General features: G+C 49.0%; 1 protein-coding gene across 2 annotated transcripts in view; it reads left to right on the top strand.

Moving 5' to 3' along the window:
* The first annotated feature begins 511 nt into the window (after positions 1-511).
* The window catches only part of RALGAPA2 (Ral GTPase activating protein catalytic subunit alpha 2), a 93,881-nt gene continuing 73,107 nt past the window's right edge, over positions 512-21,285 (top strand). For both annotated transcript variants that reach the window (XM_069008764.1, XM_069008763.1), the window contains exons 1-13: positions 512-689; positions 5,356-5,466; positions 5,946-5,995; positions 13,401-13,458; positions 14,700-14,743; positions 15,178-15,352; positions 15,711-15,826; positions 17,019-17,157; positions 17,589-17,788; positions 18,777-19,004; positions 19,260-19,433; positions 20,294-20,431; positions 21,027-21,175. In XM_069008764.1, the coding sequence (XP_068864865.1) occupies positions 584-689; positions 5,356-5,466; positions 5,946-5,995; positions 13,401-13,458; positions 14,700-14,743; positions 15,178-15,352; positions 15,711-15,826; positions 17,019-17,157; positions 17,589-17,788; positions 18,777-19,004; positions 19,260-19,433; positions 20,294-20,431; positions 21,027-21,175 (1,688 nt within the window). In that variant the 5' untranslated portion in view covers positions 512-583. The remainder of the gene's footprint in view (positions 690-5,355; positions 5,467-5,945; positions 5,996-13,400; positions 13,459-14,699; positions 14,744-15,177; positions 15,353-15,710; positions 15,827-17,018; positions 17,158-17,588; positions 17,789-18,776; positions 19,005-19,259; positions 19,434-20,293; positions 20,432-21,026; positions 21,176-21,285) is intronic.

The following is a 21,285-nucleotide window of genomic DNA, read 5'->3' as shown; positions in this document are numbered from 1 at the left end:
GCTCGGAGCAGCCTGGGACAGCGGAAGGTGTCCCTGCCCATGGCAGGGGGTGGCACTGGGTGGGATTTAAGGTCCGTCCAACCCAAATCTGCGGTTCTGTGATTCCGTGATAAAGCGAGAGCCTACCTAGGAGCCAGCTCCCCACGGCGCCTCCATCCCAGCTGCCCTGCCCCGGGCATTCCCGCGGCTCTCCCGGGATTCTCCGGTTCGCCTCTCGGGTGTCCCTGGAGCCGCACGGGGCCGGGGTGTCCCCCGCGCCCCCGGGCACCGCGGGGTCCCGCCGTCCCTGCGCGGTGCCACGGTGGGGCCTCGGGGCCACGGTGAGGCCGGCCCGGGGCTGGCACTGGCGGGGCCGGGGCTTCCCGGGGGTTCCCAGGGGTTCCCGGGGGTCCCGGGGCGCGGCTCCCGGCAGCCGCGGTGACGTCAGCGTCACGCCGCGGTGACGTCAGAGCGCGGGGCGGGCGGTGCCGCAGCTCCCGGCGCGCCCCGCGCAGCGGCGGCGCAGAGCGGGGGCGGGAGCGGCGCGCGGGGAGCGCTCCCGGCGCGGCTCCATCCCCGCATCCCTGCCCGCCGCTCCGCCGGGATGTTCTCCAGGAAGAGCCACGCCGATGTCAGGAAATCCACGCAGAAGGCGCTGGACCCCAAGCGGGACGTGCTGACCCGCCTGAAGCACCTCCGCGCGCTGCTGGGTGAGCGGGGGAGGGGGCGCGGCCCCGGGGCCCTGAGCCCCTCGTGGGGTGCCCGGGCGGAGCCGCGGGCGCTGCTCGCCCTCCGCTGCGGTGTCCGGGCGAGACAACAGTGAACCCGGGGCGTAACAGCTCTCCGTGCTGGGTGGGGACAGAGAGCCTCTCCTGCCCGGGGATCCCCGGGCTCCCGAGCAGCTCGGCGGGCTCCCCGGGCTCTCTCCCTTGCAGAGGCAGCGGTGCGTGTCCTTCCCGAGGGCTGCGGGAGAAAGTTTGGGGTGCGCGGTGCCCTGGGAAGGTCGCGTTTGCCGGTGTCCCGGTGCTCGGGTGCGGCACGAGTGGCGGGCTGGGGGCGGAACCGCGGGGAAACTCACATCCCCGGTCAGTTTCGGGGGTGCGCTCGCAGAAGCCCTGCTCTTGTCGGCAACATCGACTCGGGGCTCTTTGTTGGTCGTTTAAACTCTAAGAGAAGTCACGGTATGGTGTTTTGTGGGGACTCCGTGTTTGGGGCGAGGTTGGACGCGTCTCGGGGCGCCTTGCAGGTGAAGCCTTTCGCCCTCATCGTCGTGGAGTTCCAGCTGCGGTCCCTCTGGGGCTGGAAAGCCGCTGATGAGTTTCAGCTGCGAGCTGTTTCGGGAGGGTCTGGGTGGCCTCGTGCTCGCTGTTGAAATGCAGCAGCAGCAGCGGGCTCTGCTGAGGGGAGAGGCTGTGGCCGCTCAGTCCGCTTGGCTCCCAGGTGACGCCGGTTTGTTCCAGGTGCGAGGGATCATCGCTGGCGTGCCGCAGTAGCTCCTTGCGATCTGCTGCGCTTCGGGCGCTGATCGGGGGCAGCTGGTCAGGGGGCAAAGTGCCGGGCCGATCCGGCCTGGTGTCACGCTGTTGCGTTTGGTGACTCTTTAATTAAAGGTGCTTGCGGGCGCTGGTGAACGGTGAAGGGTGTTGCGGAGCCACGGGGCTGGCTGGGGCTGTGCTGTGTCCAGCTGCCTGGCTGGTCAGTGTGGGCACTGTCCGAGCAGCTCTGGGTACGGTCCCCGGGTATCTCTTTGCAATGCCTGTGTCAACATTTGAGGTAGCATGGGAGTGGCTTTTGGAAGATGCCGTCTTGATAAAATACCCTTGCCAGAGTGTTTTCCGTGGTACTGTTCAGCATGGAAAATGAAGCAACACATGGGAAGAACCTTTCCGGTATTTAAGAAAAACAAAGCTTTTTTTATAAAAGCTCAAAAGTAGTTGGATTTTTTTTTTCCTCCTTGTCCCCAGATGCCTCTCGCCTTGCCCTGGCCAGGGGTAGGAATGTGTGTGTGTGTGTTACTCCAGCTGCTTCAGTCGGGCCACAGTGCCCCATGTTCCCCAAATAGCTGCTCCTGCTCTTGTGTTTCCTTAGGGGCTGCCAGCTCCTCTTCCTTTGTTGGTTTTAAATCACAGGACTTTAATTGTAAACAAAATGTCAGTTACTCTTCTGTGATCCCGCTGGTGCAGGAGGATGCAGATCAGAGGGAAGATGATCATAGGGGAGGGATGAGCAAAAGGAATGTGTAGTTCCAGAAATAAGGGCTCGTGTGAGCTGTGGATTGCTTCAGGTCCCTTAGTGGCATGGGTGTGAGTTTGTCCAGTGCCCAAACTGAAAGAAAAGATTCCACCTAAACTGGTGCTGCTTATAGCATCTCTCAGGCCTTGAATGGCCTTTAGGATCTGAGCTCCTGCTCTGTGGGGTGTTCTGGCCATGTGGCAGGCCAAAACGCTACCCAGAAGAACAACAGGACTCATGTTCATTTGTGTTTGAGAAATGACCAGAACGTTTCCCTTATTTTTCTGTTGCTGTAGAGATGTACTTGGGGCCAGAAGTTCTGTAAAGTTGGTACAGGTCTAAATACAGTTTGTGGAAGTGCCAGTAGTGTGGCCTTTGTTTCGTTTTTTTTTTAAGATAGACTTAAAAAGTAACGGCCTGATGAAGAGTGGTGGGGATGTACAGATTTGGCTCTTCCCCATGGACTGGCCATAAATGAAAGCTCTGCTCTTTCCCAGGGTGGTTTCTGTGGGACTTTTGTAGCGTACGAATGGATCGTTGTGCCTTAAGGATTTTTTCTGTGGCTATTCTTGGGTAAAAAAATTCTTTTTTCAATTGAAGCATCTCTTTCAATAGTGTTTTCTCCTCGGGCCCAGTTGGAATACTCAGGTGTCAGGAGTATTGCTGCCAACAGATGTGGGATGCTGCTTTGTCCTGGGCTTTTAGTCTTTTCTCCGTTGAGCAGTGGGCAAATACATGGGAGACACACCGAGTTATGTTTAAATATGAAATTTGTGAGGTTACCAAGTGCAATCCTTAATCTTTGTCTTTAAAAAATACCCATCAGGAAAGCCCCTGCTTTTCCTGGAACTGCCTCCATCAGAAATGGGATAACAAAGGAGAGTAGTGGGGTTTCAGTCCTGGCACTGCTTGGCCTCGCAGTTCTGCACAGCTGCAGGAGTAATACTGGCTTGGTGGAAACTTTCATTTAGAGACACTCAAAAGGGGATGTGTGCAGACTTCCTGCTGAATTCAGAGCTGGTGTTGTTCCGTAGCGCTCGTGTGAAATTGGAGGTGTTGATGTTATTTTGGAAGCTGTTCTGGTTGGAGGGGTGCTTTGGTGACGGTCTGCTTCGTGCTGACATACTTCTCCTGAAGATAAGTAAGAATTGCATGTTATTTCTGGGGTGAGGCTGGTTGTAAAAGTTTTATCGTTAACCAGGGTGTGGCTGCGAAATTCTCTTGATCTCCTGTAATTTTTCAAGTACTCGAGGATTAAGGGAGCTTTGAAGAAGTAGCATAAAGTCAAGTGACTTTGGAAGTTCACGGCATTAAGGGATGATTTCTAACAGGTGACTGTGATAACACTGGGGACTTAACAGGAGAATGAAGGGCAAGGCCATGTGCTAAGGACGGGCTTCTTGTCCCCTCTGGATTTTGTGTTTTAAGGTGAGGAAGAGCCATGAGAGTTCGGCAGTAGCCTCAGGCCCTCACTGAGTGGTACCCGAGTAGTTTGTTGCTCCAGATTTTAAATTTAATAGTAAGGCAAGTCAGCGTGACTGACAGTTTCCCAGCGAGCCTTCTGTCCCGCTTGGACAGAAGGAATGGGATGTGACCCTCGCGAGCGCCCGGCTCCTCCCCGAGCGTTGCCGCAGCAGCAGCAGCGGCTCTCAGGTGTTAGCCAGAACCGCGGGCTCGTCCCGGTCGGGGCTTGGGATGGCTGCTGGCGCCTGCCTGGGGCGTGAGGGCTGGGAGCCTGTGCGCAGCTGTGGTAACCTGAGAGCTCTTTGTGAGTAAACATAAAAACACGAGCCCGAATTCCCGCAGTTCAGCCCCAAGCTTGCTGCCCCGCTTCCTTGGGTGCTTATAAATACCCCTGCAGCCGGTGCATTTCCCCGAAGTCAGGGGTTTTTATCTTGTTGTCTCAAGGGGTAGATAGCACAGGAAACTTTCCCTGAGGTTTCCCATTTGAGAGGGAGGAATGAGCCGTCCCCTGCGACAAGTGAAACACATCAGTAAGGAAGGGCTGCGGCTGTAGGGATGCAGCTCACACCAGACTCACCCGTGAGTCACCGCTGAGATGCCACTTTTAGAAAAAAGGAGAATTTGCTTTCTTGGTGAGGCAGTTCCTTTCTCCTCCCTTCGCAGTTTAGAGGGAAAGTTTCCTTTTTGTTTAGATTTTAATGACCTCATTCCCTCATATGAAACCCTGTAAATGAAAGCCTTGTTTTCCCCCGGAGTTGTGTTTAACAGGACGCATTCATGGAGAGGAATAATTGCACTTAGCTTGCAAATTCAAGACTGGTAGTTTGTAGGAAACAAATATCACGTTAAAGAGTTTCCCTGCACTAATTGTTTCCATAGTGCAAGCAGCCAAGCAAAGCCTTACTGCTGGAAAGGTATTAACTTAAATAAAAATCAAGCTGTCTAGGGCTAAAGTTATTCTGTCTTCTGTAGTCGTGGGATGTTATTGAGCCTTCTTGCTGGAATCAGCTTTATTTTGGGTAATGAACGGGTTTCTTGCAAGGTGAGGCTTCAATGAGCAGACACGATGTTAATTTCTGCCCTCTTCCGGGTGAAATCACCTGACTTTCCTTGACCAAATCAGTTGCAGTAAAGACCAAAGGGAGGAAATTCACGTGTGTTTGGCAAGTATCAGGCTCAGAAAACATTGGACATTTTCTTGGTGGAAAAGGAACTTATTTCAAATTTCGGACCCAGGTTAGCACTTAGGAAAGTGGTACGTGCTTGCGTTGCTGTTATTCTAAGAAATGAATCGGGAATATGCTGTTTTCTAGTTTGATCTGCTTGCCAGGTGAATGTAAGAACTGAATTTGCATCCCAAAAGTCTTTGCTGGTGTTTTTCTCCAGCAGTAACCTGCTTGTTTTGTAGGACTCACCCCATTAAAAAATTTTTTTCTTCTTTTTTTTTTTTTTTAACTGGAAAGCAAACGAACCAAAGCCCCACTGCAGACTCTCATAAATTTAGTGAAACTCCTCTTCATTTGCGAGGATGGACCCACAATTTAGTGCAGAATACTGAGTGGAGTCACTAAAATAGTTTTGTATTGCATTTATTTCGTTCTCTCGTGCTAAATTTGCAGAATGCCTGAAATTCTTGTCCTTCTTCTCTTGTGTAATTGCTCTGTTTGTTCCTCTTTTCAGATATCGTGGATGGAAGTGACCTGAAGCAATTTTTTGACAACAATTATTCTCAAATTTATTTTATATTCTACGAAAACTTCATCACACTGGAAAACAGCTTGAAACAAAAAGGTAAGTGTTAGAGTTCTTCCAGCAGCTGCTGGTCAGCGCTCTGTGACTGCGCTCCAGAGCACTCTGCTAGAGCCTGTCCAGCAATTGCCTCGCCCTCAGTTATCTGTATCTACACCAACAGCTCCGTGCAGTGCTGCGTTGGTATTAATCGTTTTCATTTTGCGGCATCGGGAGAGACAAGCTGGAAAATGGCTCTCTGAAACGAGAGCAGCAGCTGGTCAGATTCCTGAGTTCCTTCCAGCATTTCCACGCACGTCCTCTGGCCTCGTGCTGGGCTCCTGCAGCTCCCTCTGCTCACCTGAGGCACGGCCGGAGCAGAGGGAGGCACCGCAGCTGGGCGCAGCTCGCTCTGGGATGTTAAAGAAAGATGGAAAGTAAACCAAGCGTGGCATCTCTGACTTCAGCTGAGCAGCAACAGCCGCCTTCTGCTGTCTTTTAGCGTATGTTTCTGGCAAGCAGTGTTGTTTTGTGTCTTGCAGGGAATAAATCACAAAGGGAGGAGCTGGACTCCATCCTCTTTCTTTTCGAGGTAAGTTTTCCATACCATGCAAATGAGTTTGTGTTTTAAATCTCATTGTCGTTCTGTGCCTACTTGGAGCTTTGCATCAAGGGGCGGAACCAGGTGCCAGTCACGGTGGTGCGAGGTGAAAGGGGCTTGAAGCTTCGATTTTATCGTGCAGGGAGAGTGTTGGTCTAATGAATATGCTGAGTTAAGAGATGTTATCAAAATGCCTTGGAAATCCAGCAGGATCACCTCTGTCCCGAGGACCTGGGGGTCGATCCTCTGACAACAAGCCGGGGGTTTCTGTAGACCTTGGGAATGCGTGATCAGGAGTTGCACTGACTCTGTTGGGCTAAAGCTCCCAAAAGGTCTGCTCTCTGTTGTTTCTTTCCTGTTTTAATCAAACAAGGGTTTGCTCCTGTGCTTTCTGGGGGGCCAGCTCAGAACAGCAGCACCGTTCCCCTGCTCTGTGTCGGTGAGAAGTTGGGCGCTGTGTTTGTTCTGAACGGGCCGCAGCAGGAGGCTGGGCTCTGCTCCCCTCGCCTGCAGGCATCTGTTAGGATTGCCGCGTTTGGCCTTGCAGCACAAGGGAAACGAGAGCATAGGAGTTGTCAGCTACTGCACATCAGTTTGACCTGGCTCTGTGAAATGCTAATTCGCTAATTTGGGGGGGTTTTAAATGCAGTATAACATCTTTAGGCTTCCAGAAGCTTATCCTTCCCTCCTCCCCAGCCATCAGAGCATTGGGAGTGGCTGGGGAGGAAATGTTACCTAGGTAACTTTTGCATAATCAAATTAGGATTGCTTTAATTTAAACGAGAGTGTAGTCCAGGATAGATCATTTTCCAAGGTACCTCTTTGATTGGAGTCATTACCTAAATGTATTTGGATGTGAGAAAATATCACGGGACCGGATGAAGGCCTGACACATAAAAATGTTCTTAAAATGCACACTGAAATTTTTAACACAGGCTCTGCCTGTCTCTAGTCAGAACGCACTGTCACCTTTATTTACAATTTTTTGACAATTATTAGGTATATAATTGGCCAGATTTATCTCTTAAAGTTGAACACACGCTTATCATCTATTGATTTATTTCCATTTCTCTCTTATTTCTTTCTGTGTTGTTCCAACGGCTAACTTTTTACTTGAGTATTTCATCATAGAAATGTAATCTTCTTTATGTTTGGGTTTTTTTTTTGGTAGGAAGAAACCCCTCAGACTTTCAGTGGGACTCTAGAAATCAAAGTTAAAACAAAGGTTAATTGTTCTCCACTGCTCCACTCCCTCTAAAAGACCCCCAAACCCTCCGAAGTATGTGGCTCCATGGTTTTGCATTAATGAGTAGTTTGTAGTTGGAATGGTATTTGTAATGATGAGAAGAATGATGCTGTTTAGCCTAATGTGCCTGCAGTGGGAGGAATGGCCATGAAAACGACAATGACGTGGAATCCTGGGGTTTTGTGATCTCAAATTCTCACTCTGATGTCTCCCTTTTCCTCTTCTCCCTTGTTCCCCCCTCTGTGAGACTGCATTTTCATGCTGAAATCTGAGCCCTGCTTTCTGCTCCTTGTGACATTAGTACGGGTCTGCTGTAGGGTTGTGCCCGAGGCAGTGTCAAAGAACACGAGCTCATAAATCTGCCAGGACTGTCTGAGGCAGGAGAAACTCTTCCTCCTCCTCCTCCTCCTCCTCGGTCCCCGGCCCAGCAGAGAACGTGTCACCGTGTAAGTGAGCAGGGCTGTGCAAGTTAATGGCAGCTCATCAATACGCTGGGGCCCTGAATAAGGGATGGAATTCCTGTGCCCGTGCCACTGAATGGGAAATAGCTAATGCTCGCTCACCTGGGTAGAGGGAATAACTGCCCGCTGCTGGGGCTTGGGAACGGGTGCCTAGTGACCACCCCTTAATACTCCTTAAAAACGTTGGGAGAACCTGCTGTGTGAAGGAGAAAAAAGTCCATGGTTGTGTCTGAACCAGGGGCTGCTTGGGGTCCCGGTGGAGGGGAGCTGTGTGACAGCCTGGTCACCCTCAGCCTGGGGGGAGAGGGCGTCCTTGAAGCGTTTGTGCGGAATTCGGAGCGGTTCCCCTCGTGGTGGGGATCTGCTGGAGTGATTGTGCATCTATAGCCTGTGGATAGCTGACCCCGGGTGAGTTATGCACGGGAGGAGAACAGCCCAAGAGCCTCAGCACAGGACAGGGAGGCAGAAATGCCAAGGGATGCAGCATTCATACTCTAAGCCATAGGCAACAAAACTAATTAATTGTTAAGCTTTCCGTATTTAATCTGATGTCAGCGTGAGCCAAGGGGCTGCTGCATTTTCTTCTAATTAGCTAAATAGGTAGTTACGTAGGATTAACAAATCCTGAGTCCCGGTCCTGAGGGTTAACAGCTTAAAAACCAATAAAAATATTTACAAGGGAATTGCCTTTGCCTTTCCTGGAGGTTCGGTGGGACTGTGCCGCTGTTGTGGAGTGACACCTAGCGTGTGTATTGGGCAACGAAGGCGCTTCCCACAAATCCTCTGGAAACTGACTTGGTTTGGTTGTAATTTGTGGAAGTTTTAGTTTCACACGCCATCTACACAGCTTGGCCGCTCAGCAACAACATCGAGCAGCATTTTACTCAAAGAAGAAATGTTAACCAGGAAGGAGGAATGTGAAGGGTTAACTGTTACAGTTAATACTGCAGAATGCTTGGATCTGACTGTGTAAGGTGCTTTGGCCTTGTCTTTTCCCAAATAGGCATTTGTGAAGTGGTACTGCTGCTGTACTGTTATTTTCCCCTGTTTCAGCTAAAAAAGCCCAAAATTATATGACACAATTTTTTTTTTTTTTCTGCTGGGGCTTGGCTCTCTATTTGCAGGGCATTTGCAGAACAGTTGCTGTTGTTCCTTGTGTCCATGTTCCCTGGGATGTGAGGGCAGCTCTGAGCCCTGTGTGTCACAGACCTCCCAGAAGGTGCACTGTGTTTGCGTCCATTTTCTGGGTCCAGTAGCAGTGCTGTGCCATCATTTGGTTGTGAAAGTTCAGGGGTTTTTTGTTTTGTTTTGGTTTTGGTTTTTTTTTAGTAATAAGGTAGTTTCTTCTTTCTTGCAGCATTAGGTACCGATTCCTCTGACACTGGGGTTTTTAATCTCTAATGAAGTAAAAGCAGACTGATGGTTTTGGTGTAATGCATAGATTAGTTTCTTCCCATTCTCTATAGTTTTTCTCTGTTAGTTAAGAGCAGGCACATCTGTCCTGCTGATGGTGTCATAAAATTCATTCCACTGATGTAACATGTTCACTGGATGAAGTGTTTTGCACTCAGAATTTTTCAGATGTAGAAAAGCTTCCCAAAGTCCGTGTTTTGTGTGGAGTTTGTGTTTTCTTGAGCCCAGTGCAGATGTGAACAGGCTCAGTGGAGTAACAAAGGGGCTTCTTTGTTTATAGCAGTGAAGGTGCTTATAGCTCTACTTTTCTACACATAGAAAATTACTTTTTGAACCATTTACAGTTTGTTCTGCTGTGGTTCTGATAACATTGCTGCTATTCTTACAGCATTCTGCAGTAAATTCTAGCTCTATGTTTCACGTATCTGACTTCAGAGATCTTACCGTTTCTTGTTATGCCTGGGGCAGTGATAAGTGCCCTATGTGCTTTGGGCAGACGTTTTCCCTCAACAAATAACTGTAAATAATTTATTAATGCAATAAATGGAGTATCCCTTCATTGAGATTGAACTGCTGCAGGCGCACTGACTCCGTTGGCCTCTTGGCTCATCCGAGTCTGCGAATAGGAGCTGGAAAATTTCTGGATTGCTGCAGGTTTTGGTAGTTGAACACTCTGAAACCGCCGGCAGCACTTGAGCACAGAGGCCTGGGAGAGCTCTTCTGCCTTGACTTGGCTTATGGTAGATCCACCTGCCACTGACTCCTAGGAATTCCCAATCCATTTCCCTGGAAGGGGCGTGACTCCTGGCTTGCCATTGCCACTGCCCCCGGTTGTGCCTCCAGGAGTGGGTTGGCTCAGCAGGGGCACCTTTGGTGTGGCTGTCGTTAACCGGAGACCGGGCTGGCACAGAAGGGCAGCGGAGCTGGAACACATCCCGTGGGATCTCCTGTGAGTTTGGTCCCAGCCTCTGCTTTCCCTGTGTCCTGCAGCAGGACAGCCAGCACGCAGTGATAGGCACAGAGCTGCCAGTCACAGCACGCTTCAACGAGGGGGGCGAAAAGAAAAGGCTTTCTGAAAGAAATAGCAGTTTTGGTTAAGTCAGAGCGAGTCTGTCGAAATACAAACCTTGCTGGTTTTTGTTTCACTTCGATAAAAGAGAGATACAGCTTTCAGAAAGCAGCATCCTGTGTAAACTAAGATTTAAACTTAACATTATTCCTAGTCATGCAGGAAGTCCAAACGAAAAAGAACTATGGATAATCAGTTAAAAGAACTGACAGATACCCTGATGTGTTGATCAGTAGTAATACCTAATTTCTATTTCAAGTGTGCTGTAATGGATTACCATATAGATGCAGCAAAGCACTGAGCATTAAATAGATCTATGTGTTTTCTCAAAAAGCAATATTATTTTGCACTGCGGGGTTTCTTAAAATATTTCTTATTAGTGTAGTGTGAAACTAGGAACAAGATGTCAATAGCCAGCTCGGATTCACAGCGGTGTGGCTGCCAGCCTGGGCTGGAGGGGAAGAGACTGTCATTTGTTTTGTAGCAATAGCAGTGCATGTTCTTGAGCGCACCGGGGGTGGGCAGGCTGTACGGAGCGTTGCCGGAAACGTGAAGTTGCGAGGGGAACAACTGGAGCTTGTTGGTGACTTGTGCGGCCTCGTGTCACGCCGCAACGCCGCCTCAGCGCGGGGACAGAAAAATCCCCCCTTGGAAGTCGTGCTGGTGGGGCTGGGGGTTAACTTGTAACCTTCCGAAGTTTATATTCAGCGGTGTAGGCTTTGGACGCGGGTGACTTGTCTTTGCGTTGCGGGAGCAGGCGTGGGCTCTGCGTTTGCATTGCCCATGGAGGCCCTGCTGCTGCAGAGCTGTGCTGTCTGCAGCACGGGAGGGGGACACGGGCTGCTTTTTTGGAAGGCCTGGTTGCTGTGGGGCAGGGACCGTGCAGGTGATTGGGCAGGTCTTTTTGTTTTTTCAGCGTACACGTTATTTCTTGTTCTCCTGGCTTTGAGATGCTGTAAAGGAGAGCACAGGGGAAATGACTGAAGTGTCTGCATTTTTGCTGTGTGAAAAGATTTGGGGATATGGGAGCTTTCCTCAGACAGGAACTTTGGTCCTCTTACTGATGGTTCGACCCCTTGAATTGTTTTGATTCAGTCACCTGGCAAGGGTGTTGGATTCTGTTTTGTAAAGAGAAAAGAACAGTAAGCGTGTTGTTTTCTGCCCCAGCCCCCCAGTTCTGCGCAGTTTAGGGTTTAGGCTTGCCTTTCCTGCTTGTTGTTGACCTCTGCAGCAGCATTTGTTTTCCTGGTGTTCCCTGGATACAGCCTAAAGTTCACTAACGCTCGGGTGTGAAGGTTGTTACCAAATTCTTCTTCAAGGGGGTCTTTATTTTGGGGCTTTGCACCTTCTACCAGCCTACATGGCTCACACCTTGTCACAGCTCACTTTCTGGAAGGGAACTTCATCTTCAAATTTAGGTGGAGCTGTGCAACAGACTAAAACAATGGGAACAAAATACGTGGGTTTTATCTGGTTTTCCACGATAAATGTGCCAGCGTGTGGAGTTTCATCCCTGCAGGGTGTTGTGTGACACCTGAATCCAGCCCGGTTTTTGTTGCTGGTTTGCCATAGGGTTTTGTTTCCTGGAACTTGTCCTCGCACACCGTGGGCACAGGGCTTGTGGTGAGCCTGGGCACACACCCAGCTCCCACACGGACTTCCTGGGTTAGGTTAGAAGCGCTCCTGGGTTAGCTTAGAGCTCCTTGGTGCCCTGTGCCAAGTTAAGCAATGATTAATGTCAGGAATAGTCCGGAGGAGTGGTGGGCTGCCAGTGTTCTAATGTTCAGATGGGTAATGGTAACTCTTTGTCCATGGACCCTGCAATCTGATTGGCAGAAACCTGGTGCTTAACTAACAGGTAAAGCCCTGCTGTGGGTCATGGCCTCACTTCTAGCCAGTCAGATCCCTCATCCCAAGCATTCTTCCTGCCCATGGACAGGGAGCTCGATCTCTGGACTCTCTGTTCCTGGGGTCCTGCTGTCGCAGTGAGCTGGGGGAGTGATGCTGAAACAAAATACGAGGAACATGGAAAAGGGGCATGCCTGCTTTACGTTTTTATTCTGGTTAGCCTTTTAGAAATGCTACATACTGTGTGGGGAGCACTTGCAATGGTGAAGGTGTGCAGGAGGACCAGCCTGTCTGTGACCTGAGGTCCAGCTCCCTCTGTCCATGAACTTGTCATGGCTTCCATCTTCTGCCATGGAGAAAGGAATGTTCCATTTCCAAAAAGACTATTTTGAGTGTTGTATGTAATCTCTGAAGCCCTTTACTGTCGGAAACAAGAGGTCTGTCCTGCTCCACGTCCCGAGCGCGTGCTCTGGCAGCAGTGCTGGCTCGTGTCGCCCGGCTCCAAAGGGTGGCCCACAGTGCCAGTTGCTTTCTGGGCTGTGATACTGTTTCCTCCTGTGAGCTTTTGTGTGCAGAACACCCCCAAACTGTTGCTTAAGTGACTTATCATCCATTTGCATCCTGCATGTGGTGTTGCTGAGAACTTAATGGCGTTTTGCTGCACAGGAATTCGTGCCAGTGATTTTGTTTGATAGCTGCAAGGAGGAGCTCTGACCGTCAGTCATTTATGGCACTGTTTAATTTCACTTGATTTCCAAAAGTAAATGTTTAAAACTGGTTTCCCGTTTAAATATGTCTTCCTAATTCCTTATTTCAATGCCTGCAAAGCCCGGGGATTATTCCCTGAGTGCTTTATGAACTGCCCGTGCTGGGGATTCAATTAGTCTGGCTGTGCGTAATTTGGCGCGGTCGCAGCGAGCCGCTGCAAGCACAGGTAGAGGAGCTCTGAGGAGCAGGAGCTGCCCCGCTGTTCCCTGTGCCTCAGCCGGGGAGCAGAGCCTGGCAGCCGAGGGAAGCACTGACCTGAGCCGCAGCTGGAGTCGTGACGGGCGCTGCAGAGTGTGCCAGCCCCAGGCAGCTGCTCGGACGTGTGTGAGCCCTTCCCCAGCAGGCCGGGGGTGTGCCGGGCAGGGGGAAAGGAAAGGGCTTCAAGTCTGCCTCGTGGTGTGCGTTCAGGAGCGCTCCAAGTGTCCTTCTCTGCAGCCAGAGCAAAGCAGTGGACAGGAGTCCTTGCCAGGACAGGGATTTGCTTTTCTGTTTTGTCCCCTGTGTACGTGTTCCTGTTTCATTTGTGTCCTGTGTATTCGTTTCTCTGCATCCTCCGATAAGCCGGTTTTTGACTGGTTTTGTTTCCTGCAGAAAATATTGCAGCTACTACCCGAGAGGATTTTTTATCGATGGCATTTTCGCAGCATAGGTAAGAAGAAACGGTTTAATACAAAAAAATATAAACTTTCTAGTAGCTTATTTGGGATCGGTTTTTCTCTTAATGGGTGATCTGCCTTTGAGAGTGGAATTATGAATACGTGGTATTTGTGCAAGCGTGGCCCCCGCTGTCTTTCCCAGAGTCTCATGAAATGGAGGATTTTTCCAGCGTCCCGTTAGAATACGGCCTTGGCCATGACAGACGCAAGGTAGCCATGGGTGGCCTCCTCAGACCAAGGCTGACTGTTCTTTCCCCAAGCTCTGATGGTATTGGAGCTTCTGGAAGGAGGGAAGGAATAAGAGGAGTCTGGCAGAAAGCCGTCTTGGATGGCCAGAACACCTTGAAATCCAATGGAGTGGTTTAGCTCGATAATTTCCTCTGAATCAGATGTCTTGGATTCATCACTGCTTTTAAAATTCTGCTTCCAAATGCCACCAATGTGGTACCAACGGGTTTTTATGCTGCTTATTAAAATTTTTGGCCGGGGGGGGAGGTTCTCTTCCTTCCAAGTAGGACTTTTTTGTTGTGGTTGGGGTTGGTTTGCAGCACCGTCTGACCAGCTGCCATGTTTGTCATCAGAACAAGGAATTGCTGTTGCAGAAGAACAATGAGCGGAAGCTAAAGGTCAAGGGAAGGGCTGTTGTCACATTTCCACTCAGCACTGACATAAATAAGAGGAGGCATCTGCCTGGCCACTTCACAACAGTTCAGCTGAACTAGTCCAGGCCAAATTGGTTCCAGTCAGTTGCTTTGTAGCTGACATATTCTTTATGCTGCTAGTGAGCGGTCATTGTGGTGGGATTGTTTTTTATCTGTGTCCGAAAAACGATGTACAGAATTTGGCAGAGCGTTTATTTACAGCTCTGCCTTGTGATTTCCTTTCACTTAATGTTCATAGGCATTCATACCTGTTTCCTATATGTGTTAATAATTCCCGTTCAGTCCTGTGAGATGGTGAGATCTTGAGGAATGTACATAATTCACAGATCTTGCTACTAATGAAAATAATTTGAGGCGTGGTCCTCTGACAAAACCCACAGTACCCCACTGGAAAGATGCATCATGGCTAATCTTGGGCAGTGGTGATCATAACTAGATTCAGTTGGGGCTTTCCCCCCATAGCTGTGTTAAACCCCAGAGTAAATGGCAGTAAAGTAGCCTTTCATGGAGTGTTTTTGAAAACATTGTTGTGGGAAGTGTCTGAGAGTGTCTACTTAATTTTCCCGATCCAGGGTCGATTCTGAAGAAGCTTTTGCACACTGGAAATTCTCTCAAGGTATTGCATCGGTGTTTTCATATTCCGTTTCACTTTATGAAGTATATTACTTTGCACCTTTCCAGTGTCGGTGTTTTTCAGATTGTTAGACTTTGTAAATTTTTCTTGCTCACCTTTCAACCAGAAGTTATATTAATGCCATCCTCGATTATTTGGGTGTTTGTTTTCAGTCATTTTTCTGCTCTAGTGACCTTTGTAAAGTTACCTGGGGAAGGTATAAGTAGATAATGCTTAATATCTAGTTTTTTCACCTCTCTCTGGCATTAAAGCTAGGATTATATTAATAATGCGAGTACCCTTGGTATGATGGCAAGACTTTCCAGCACCTAGCTGGGATGAAAGCACTCGCCCTGCCTGCTGTGAACTATTTGTCCGCGTTACGGCACTTACAGAGCTGTTTTGCTGCCTTTTCCCCCAAATCCACGCCCTTGCAGCTGAGATGTGAAGGCATCCGCCTGTTCCTGCTCTGGCTCCAAGCCCTGCAGACCAACTGCGCCGAGGAGCAGATCCTGATGTTCGCCTGCCTGGTGCCCGGCTTCCCCCCGCTGCCGTCGTCGCGCGGGCCCTGCACCCTGGAGAGCCTGGTCAGCCCTCCGGCCGCGCCCGACGGTGAGCGGCTCCCGGGGCTCTCCTGGGGGGGAGGTGGCTGGCCTGGCGTGTCCGGCTCCGGAGCCGCCCGATGCTGTCCCTCTGAGCGGCCGGGGTTTTGATTCGGATGCAGCAGTAGGAGCACTTTGCTGCCAGCTGAGCAGGGGTGGAGGTTTCCACCTCGTTGGTTCCCCTGCCGGTGCCAGCCCTTCCAAGCCCCCGGGGATCTGGTGCCGTCCTCGATGGGATGTGCTAGGACTTTGGGCATCCGAGCAGCTTGGTAGTGCACTAATGGGTGTTCCCAAATCAGTCTTTTATAGAAAATATCTTCTTATCTTGCTGCTTTCATCTGTGCTATGATTAAAATATTTGATTTTAGCCAAGATTTTTCCAGAAGAAATAACGCCGCTTCTGCCAGCTGTGTCTGGAGAGAAAATTGCTGAAGACCAAACCTGCTATTTTCTTCAGCTGCTGTTAAAATACATGGTAATTCAGGTGAGGAGGACGTATGTTTGTAACCGCTCGTATTTGGGGCGGGAAATTAAGCCTACACTGTGTCTGTGTGGAGCTGGGCTTACCCTTCCCCAGCACTTCTTTTACCCTTGTTTTTAAATGGAAAATCATCCCAAAGGTTATTTCCTCGTGCCATTTTTGGTGAAAATAAGAAGTTTGTCCCACTTTTGTGATAAGAATTAATGAAAGTTATCCAAACTTGCAGAGTGACTGAATATTTTATGTGCTCGTGGTTGCATTTAGAAAATTGGTGTGGGGTGAAGCTTCAATTTGTTCTCTTTGGGCACACACCTAGATGAAAAGAAATGTAAAGGACCACTGGAGGAGGAGATAGAGAGATGGCTTCTGAGATGCTTTTAAAAGGATGCAAGTAACATGTACATAAAATTTAATTAGAAGTAGATCAGATGAATCTGTGCAGGAAATAAATTAAGATAATGTATATATTTAAAAAGTACAAATTAAGCAACATTTGAAATAAAGTGGAAGCTGTGCAGACAATGAACATTAAAGAGCTTGGTATTAAAAAAAGATAAATCATAATTAAATGCTTTGAGATACACTTTTCAGTATGAAAAGGCAAGACCAAAATAGTGTTTGGAAGGGGTTTTGTCATCTTGAATAAACGCTTTATTTTTAAAAGTGGCTGTATGAAATTATCAGCTTCCTCCACAGCACCCTTTGTTTTACATATCAGAGTCTCACAACGCTTCAGTTAAAAATAGGATTTCACTCTTCTTTTTATACTCTTTTTACGTGTTCGGGATCTAAACAGACCTGCTTGCACTGTAAATCCCATTGCACAGTGGTTCCAGTGTTTGTTTGTTTGTGTTTATTGTGATGGAGAAGATATTTATGATAAAAGTATAGCTCAGAGTAACTTTGTCAAAACGTAGGAAGCCAATTTACCGAAAGCAGAGTATGACAGTTCCTGCCCTTCCCCGATTAGGAGAGCGCAAACCCGCCGGCTTCCACTGAGCTCGCTGTCTTTGGGGCGCTGCTTTATTCCTTACGTTCTTACTGCGGTTTGCAAAGGTGGTTTTTGTTGCTGTGCTAGTTTTCCACCTCTTGCTGAAGTGAGGTTTCTTGGGTTTTGTGTTCAGGGTGAAACAATTGTCAGTGTAACACCTTAACTTGAAGCTTTTTGTTTGTTTCTCTTGAACTCCTGACAAAGGCTGCAAGCTTGGAGTGGAAGAACAAGGAGAACCAAGACACTGGATTTAAGTTTCTCTTTACCTTGTTCAGAAAATACTATCTTCCTCACTTGTTCCCGTCTTTTACAAAGCTAACCAACCTCTACAAACCTGTGCTTGGTAAGTGGTGGGTCTTGCCTCTGAAGTAGAGAAAGTCAGAGCCTGCTCATGGCAGCATCTCTGTTGCCTGCTGGTGTGCCGCTGCAGGTCTGTGGGGTGGGGGATTTTTTCCTCCCCGGTTCCATGTAAAATTACCTTACGCTGTAGCAGGAGTGGTTCTCTGCTTCAGCTTTTGCCCTTCCTTTTGCAGCCCTTCTCTTTTGCTTTCCTTTGTTTTGGGTGATACAAGTGATAGCCTCAGGGAAGGTCTGTGCTGTTACGCTCTCCTGAGGAGAGATAAAGTTAGGATAGAATACAAGCATTAATACAGTAAAAGCAGTCAGTCACTGCATCTGTTACTTCTTGGCTGATGTGTTTGGTGCATTTAGCCCGAGTTGGGAAGCAGTTGCTAAGATTCCACTTTGTTTCTCCTTTCCTTTTTGTCCCACCAGACATCCCCGATATCAGGCCGAGGCCGGTGTACGTCACTGCAACACGGAACAACGAAAGTGTCTACTGCACAAAAATCCCCTACATGGCAGCTCGGGTTGTTTTTATCAAGTGGCTCGTTACCTTCTTCCTTGAGAAGAAGTATTTAACTGCTGTTCAGAATACAAAAAACGGAGAAGAAGTGCTGCCTAAAATTATTCAGGTGGGCTTTAAAGTTTACCTCTCTTCTTACAAATGTGCTGACCTTGCAAGTGATCTCACTGTGCTGACAGCTGAAGCATAAGGAAATGCTACCCCATAGTGAATAAATGGCGTAGCTGCTTATTTGCTTTTCTTTTTCATTGATGGAGGAGGAAATCTCCAAGGAAAACACTTCAGTCATTCACTAGAAGTTCCCCCCCCCTCCATAACTTGTTGCATTACCAGCTTCAGCAGTATCATATTTAGACTTTTGGAATTTACTCTGTGAGCTGTCATACTTGGTGGTTCCATGGACCATTTCCCAGCAACATCAAAGGCTGCTTTGTTTTCCTCTCGGTTACAGCAGCTGTTTACAATGAGATATTAGAGGAATATTTCGTTTCTAAGCTCCTGGTTGAGACTTCTCTAGAATTAGATGCCTCACAATGGATTTTATAAATCGATGCTTTTGAGGCACTCTCCAGCTTCCCGTTAAGAATTTAGAGTCAGTGTCAGCTTACATTCTGTCTTGAACCATAGGTGAGTGTCAGCTGTAGGCTCAGCTCAGCAGAGAAGCAGCACAGTTTGAGAGCTTGCAGAATACACGCAGTGCCAGAGCAAAACCTGGCAAAAAGTTGTCGGGCACAATAATGTTCTACGATCCATCTTTTCCCCAAAAAATTTGTCTCTGCTGTGTCTGTGCCTTCCTCCACGCTCTTAGTGTGGAGTGAACAATCCAGGCAGTTGTTGTGTGCTGTAAGGAAGCATAGAGTAAAGGCAGATTCCTTCTTGGGTCGAGCAGTAGGCTGCAATTTGCCGTGCCTGGCTGCTGGGGCCGCAGTGCTGTGCCAGGCGGGGTACCCTGCGCGGCGTGTGGGAGTCTCCGAGGCGTGGTGGGTGCTGCCTTACGGGGTCTGTGCTGCCTTACGGGGTCTGTGCTGCCTTACGGGGTCTGTGCTGCCTTACGGGCTGTGTGTGCTGCGTTACGGGGTCTGTGCTGTGCCGTGCAGACGGTCGGCGTGAGCCAGGAGAAGAGCTCCGAGCTGGAGGGCGGCGCGGCGCCCGCGGGCGAGCAGGACCGGAGCCACTCCAACAGCAGCACCCTGTCCGACAGGCGCCTCAGCAACTCCAGCCTCTGCAGCATCGAGGAGCAGCACCGCAGCGTCTTCGAGATGGTGCAGAGGATCCTCCTCTCCACGCGGGGATACGTCAACTTCGTCAACGAGGTGTTCCGGCAGGTCTGTGCCCAGGGCTGCTCGCTGCCGGGGTTTTTATTTCTGAAGGGGATGGATGGTTGTGAGAGACACCGTGGGGGTCTGGTAACCGGGCCAGCTTTTAGCCTGGGCTCCTTCCTAGCTCTGGCTTGGCGATCGGATAACGGAATTGTTGTGGAACTGAAGCTTGCCGCTTCAGGTGGCGCTGTGGGTGGGGGTGTGTGTGTATGCACTGCGTGTCCTAGGTAGAGTGAAATCTCTGGAAACTTTCCGTTTTAGGCTTTTTTGTTGCCGCCTTCTGATATATCCGCAACACGGAAGGTGGTTAAGGTGTATCAGAAGTGGATACTGCAGGAGAAACCCGTGTTCATGGAGGAGCCAGACAAAAAGGAGGACAGCCAGGACGCTGTTGCTTCCTTGGAAGACTCCTCAGTGCAAACAGACGGTAAACATGTATGGTATCCCTGTTCCTTACTTTGCTCTGTCCACTGCAATATGGGGCTTTCCACCTCACTGTGTAGAGGAGTAACAATTTAAAAGTGCGTGTGGGCAATAAAGGTTAAGAAATGCTTTTATTTAAGGGCTCACAACTGAAATAGTTATCGGGCGTCCGGTAGCACTTAAACAGGGAAGGTTTGCAGCTGGTTTGAGAAACATCAGTTGTGGTTATTCCCTGCCTGCGTAAATACAGCAGCAGGAGCTTCAGGGAGGAAACACTGACAGGTTCTGCGGTGCTGAAATTGACAGCTGGCCTAAGGCACGGAGAACTGTTTCATTTTGGTGGTGCTTAAAAGTTTGACAGTATGTATTAATTTGTGCATACTGGATGAAACATTTGGGACTGGACACTTTCCTTAGTCTAGGAAGTGAAAGCGTAGATACACCGCACATCATCTTTTAATACCTGGTTTTGAACAGTCAGCAAGGGTTCTTCGACACTCTTGATGCTGTTTAAAGGGAAGTTTTCTAGTACTGAGGAAGATGTTTGATTTGTAAAACAGTGAGAATTTACAAGGGTTTTTACTTTATTTCCTAGAGAATTTATAGTTTTGCCAGACTTAAATTCAAGTGTTACTACAAGCAGTTACTGCAAAAAGTGGTGTAAGACATTTTACGTCACGTACTTCCTAAAACTTTGGTGGGCCTTTAAATTCCACATTTGGAAATTAAGAAGCAATAGACGGGAATTCCCTGTGGGAGTGAACGTATGCGGCGATAATTCCCTCATTTTTGCTGCTGGCCTCAGGGATGGTTTTGTTTCAGTCTGGGCGCGTTCCTTTCTGCCCTGTCACTAACCGGGCTGTGTTTGGCAGCTTTCCTCGGAGGCCTCCGGGCACAAGCGCTCCTCCAGCTGGGGCAGGACCTACTCCTTCACCAGCGCCGTCAGCAGGGGCTGCGTGCTGGAAGACGAGGACAGGGATGTGAAAGCTGGTGCCCAGGCTGCGCTGCAGGTGTGCTGTGGGGGAGCGAGGGGAACACGGCTGTGACCTGCCTGGTCACGGAACTTACGCTGCAAATTCTGTTACAACCTCCCAGGTGGAGGAAAAGAACTACCAGGGCTTGATTGGTTTTGTAAGGCACAACTTGGACTTCGTGTATCACTCTAAAACATGTGTTAAACCACGTGGCCGTGTCTTAAAGCCAGATATCTGTATTTTAACGTGGGAAGGTTAATTTCTTTTCCTACTTCAAGTACTAGGAATTAATCAGAAACCATGCATTTACTTTTGCCAAGCTTCATTTATTGAAAATACCGGCGGCTGTTTAAGTCTATGATGGCAGGAAATGAGTGGCTGTAGGAGTGTCCTCTTTCCTGCCCAAGCAGAAGAGACACCCACAGACCCCGTACTGAGCCTTGGTGGGTCTGCGATGCCACCTGGCTGCTTGCTGGAATAACACAGGAAAACAAAGTGATGGGTAAAACGTGACACTTGCCCTAAGGACAGGGAAAGGTTTAACTACAGGAGCACGAGGGTTTTGTTGTGAGTCTCGGCCTTTTTTTCTTCCTAACACTGTGCAAATGGACTGTCAATGCCTCTGTCTAAGGTATTCCTGACAAACTCGGCGAATGTTTTCCTGCTGGAGCCGTGCACTGAGGTCCCTGTGCTGCTGAAGGAGCAAGTGGATGCTTGCAAAGCTGTTCTCAGCATCTTCAGGCGCATGATAATGGAGCTGTCAATGAACAGAAGGACCTGGTAAGATTAGTAGGGCGTCATTTAAGAGAAAAAGTTTTTGCAGTCCACAGCCACCTAAGGTGTTTTGCACGTGATCTGTAAAGTCTGAAGTGTGACCTGTTCTCAATAAA

The sequence above is a fragment of the Aphelocoma coerulescens genome, chromosome 3 (assembly GCF_041296385.1).
Source record: "Aphelocoma coerulescens isolate FSJ_1873_10779 chromosome 3, UR_Acoe_1.0, whole genome shotgun sequence".
In the NCBI taxonomy this organism is placed as follows: Eukaryota; Metazoa; Chordata; class Aves; order Passeriformes; family Corvidae; genus Aphelocoma; species Aphelocoma coerulescens.
The sequence above is the reverse complement of the archived record's forward strand: the minus strand, read 5'-3'. Positions and strand labels throughout refer to the sequence as shown.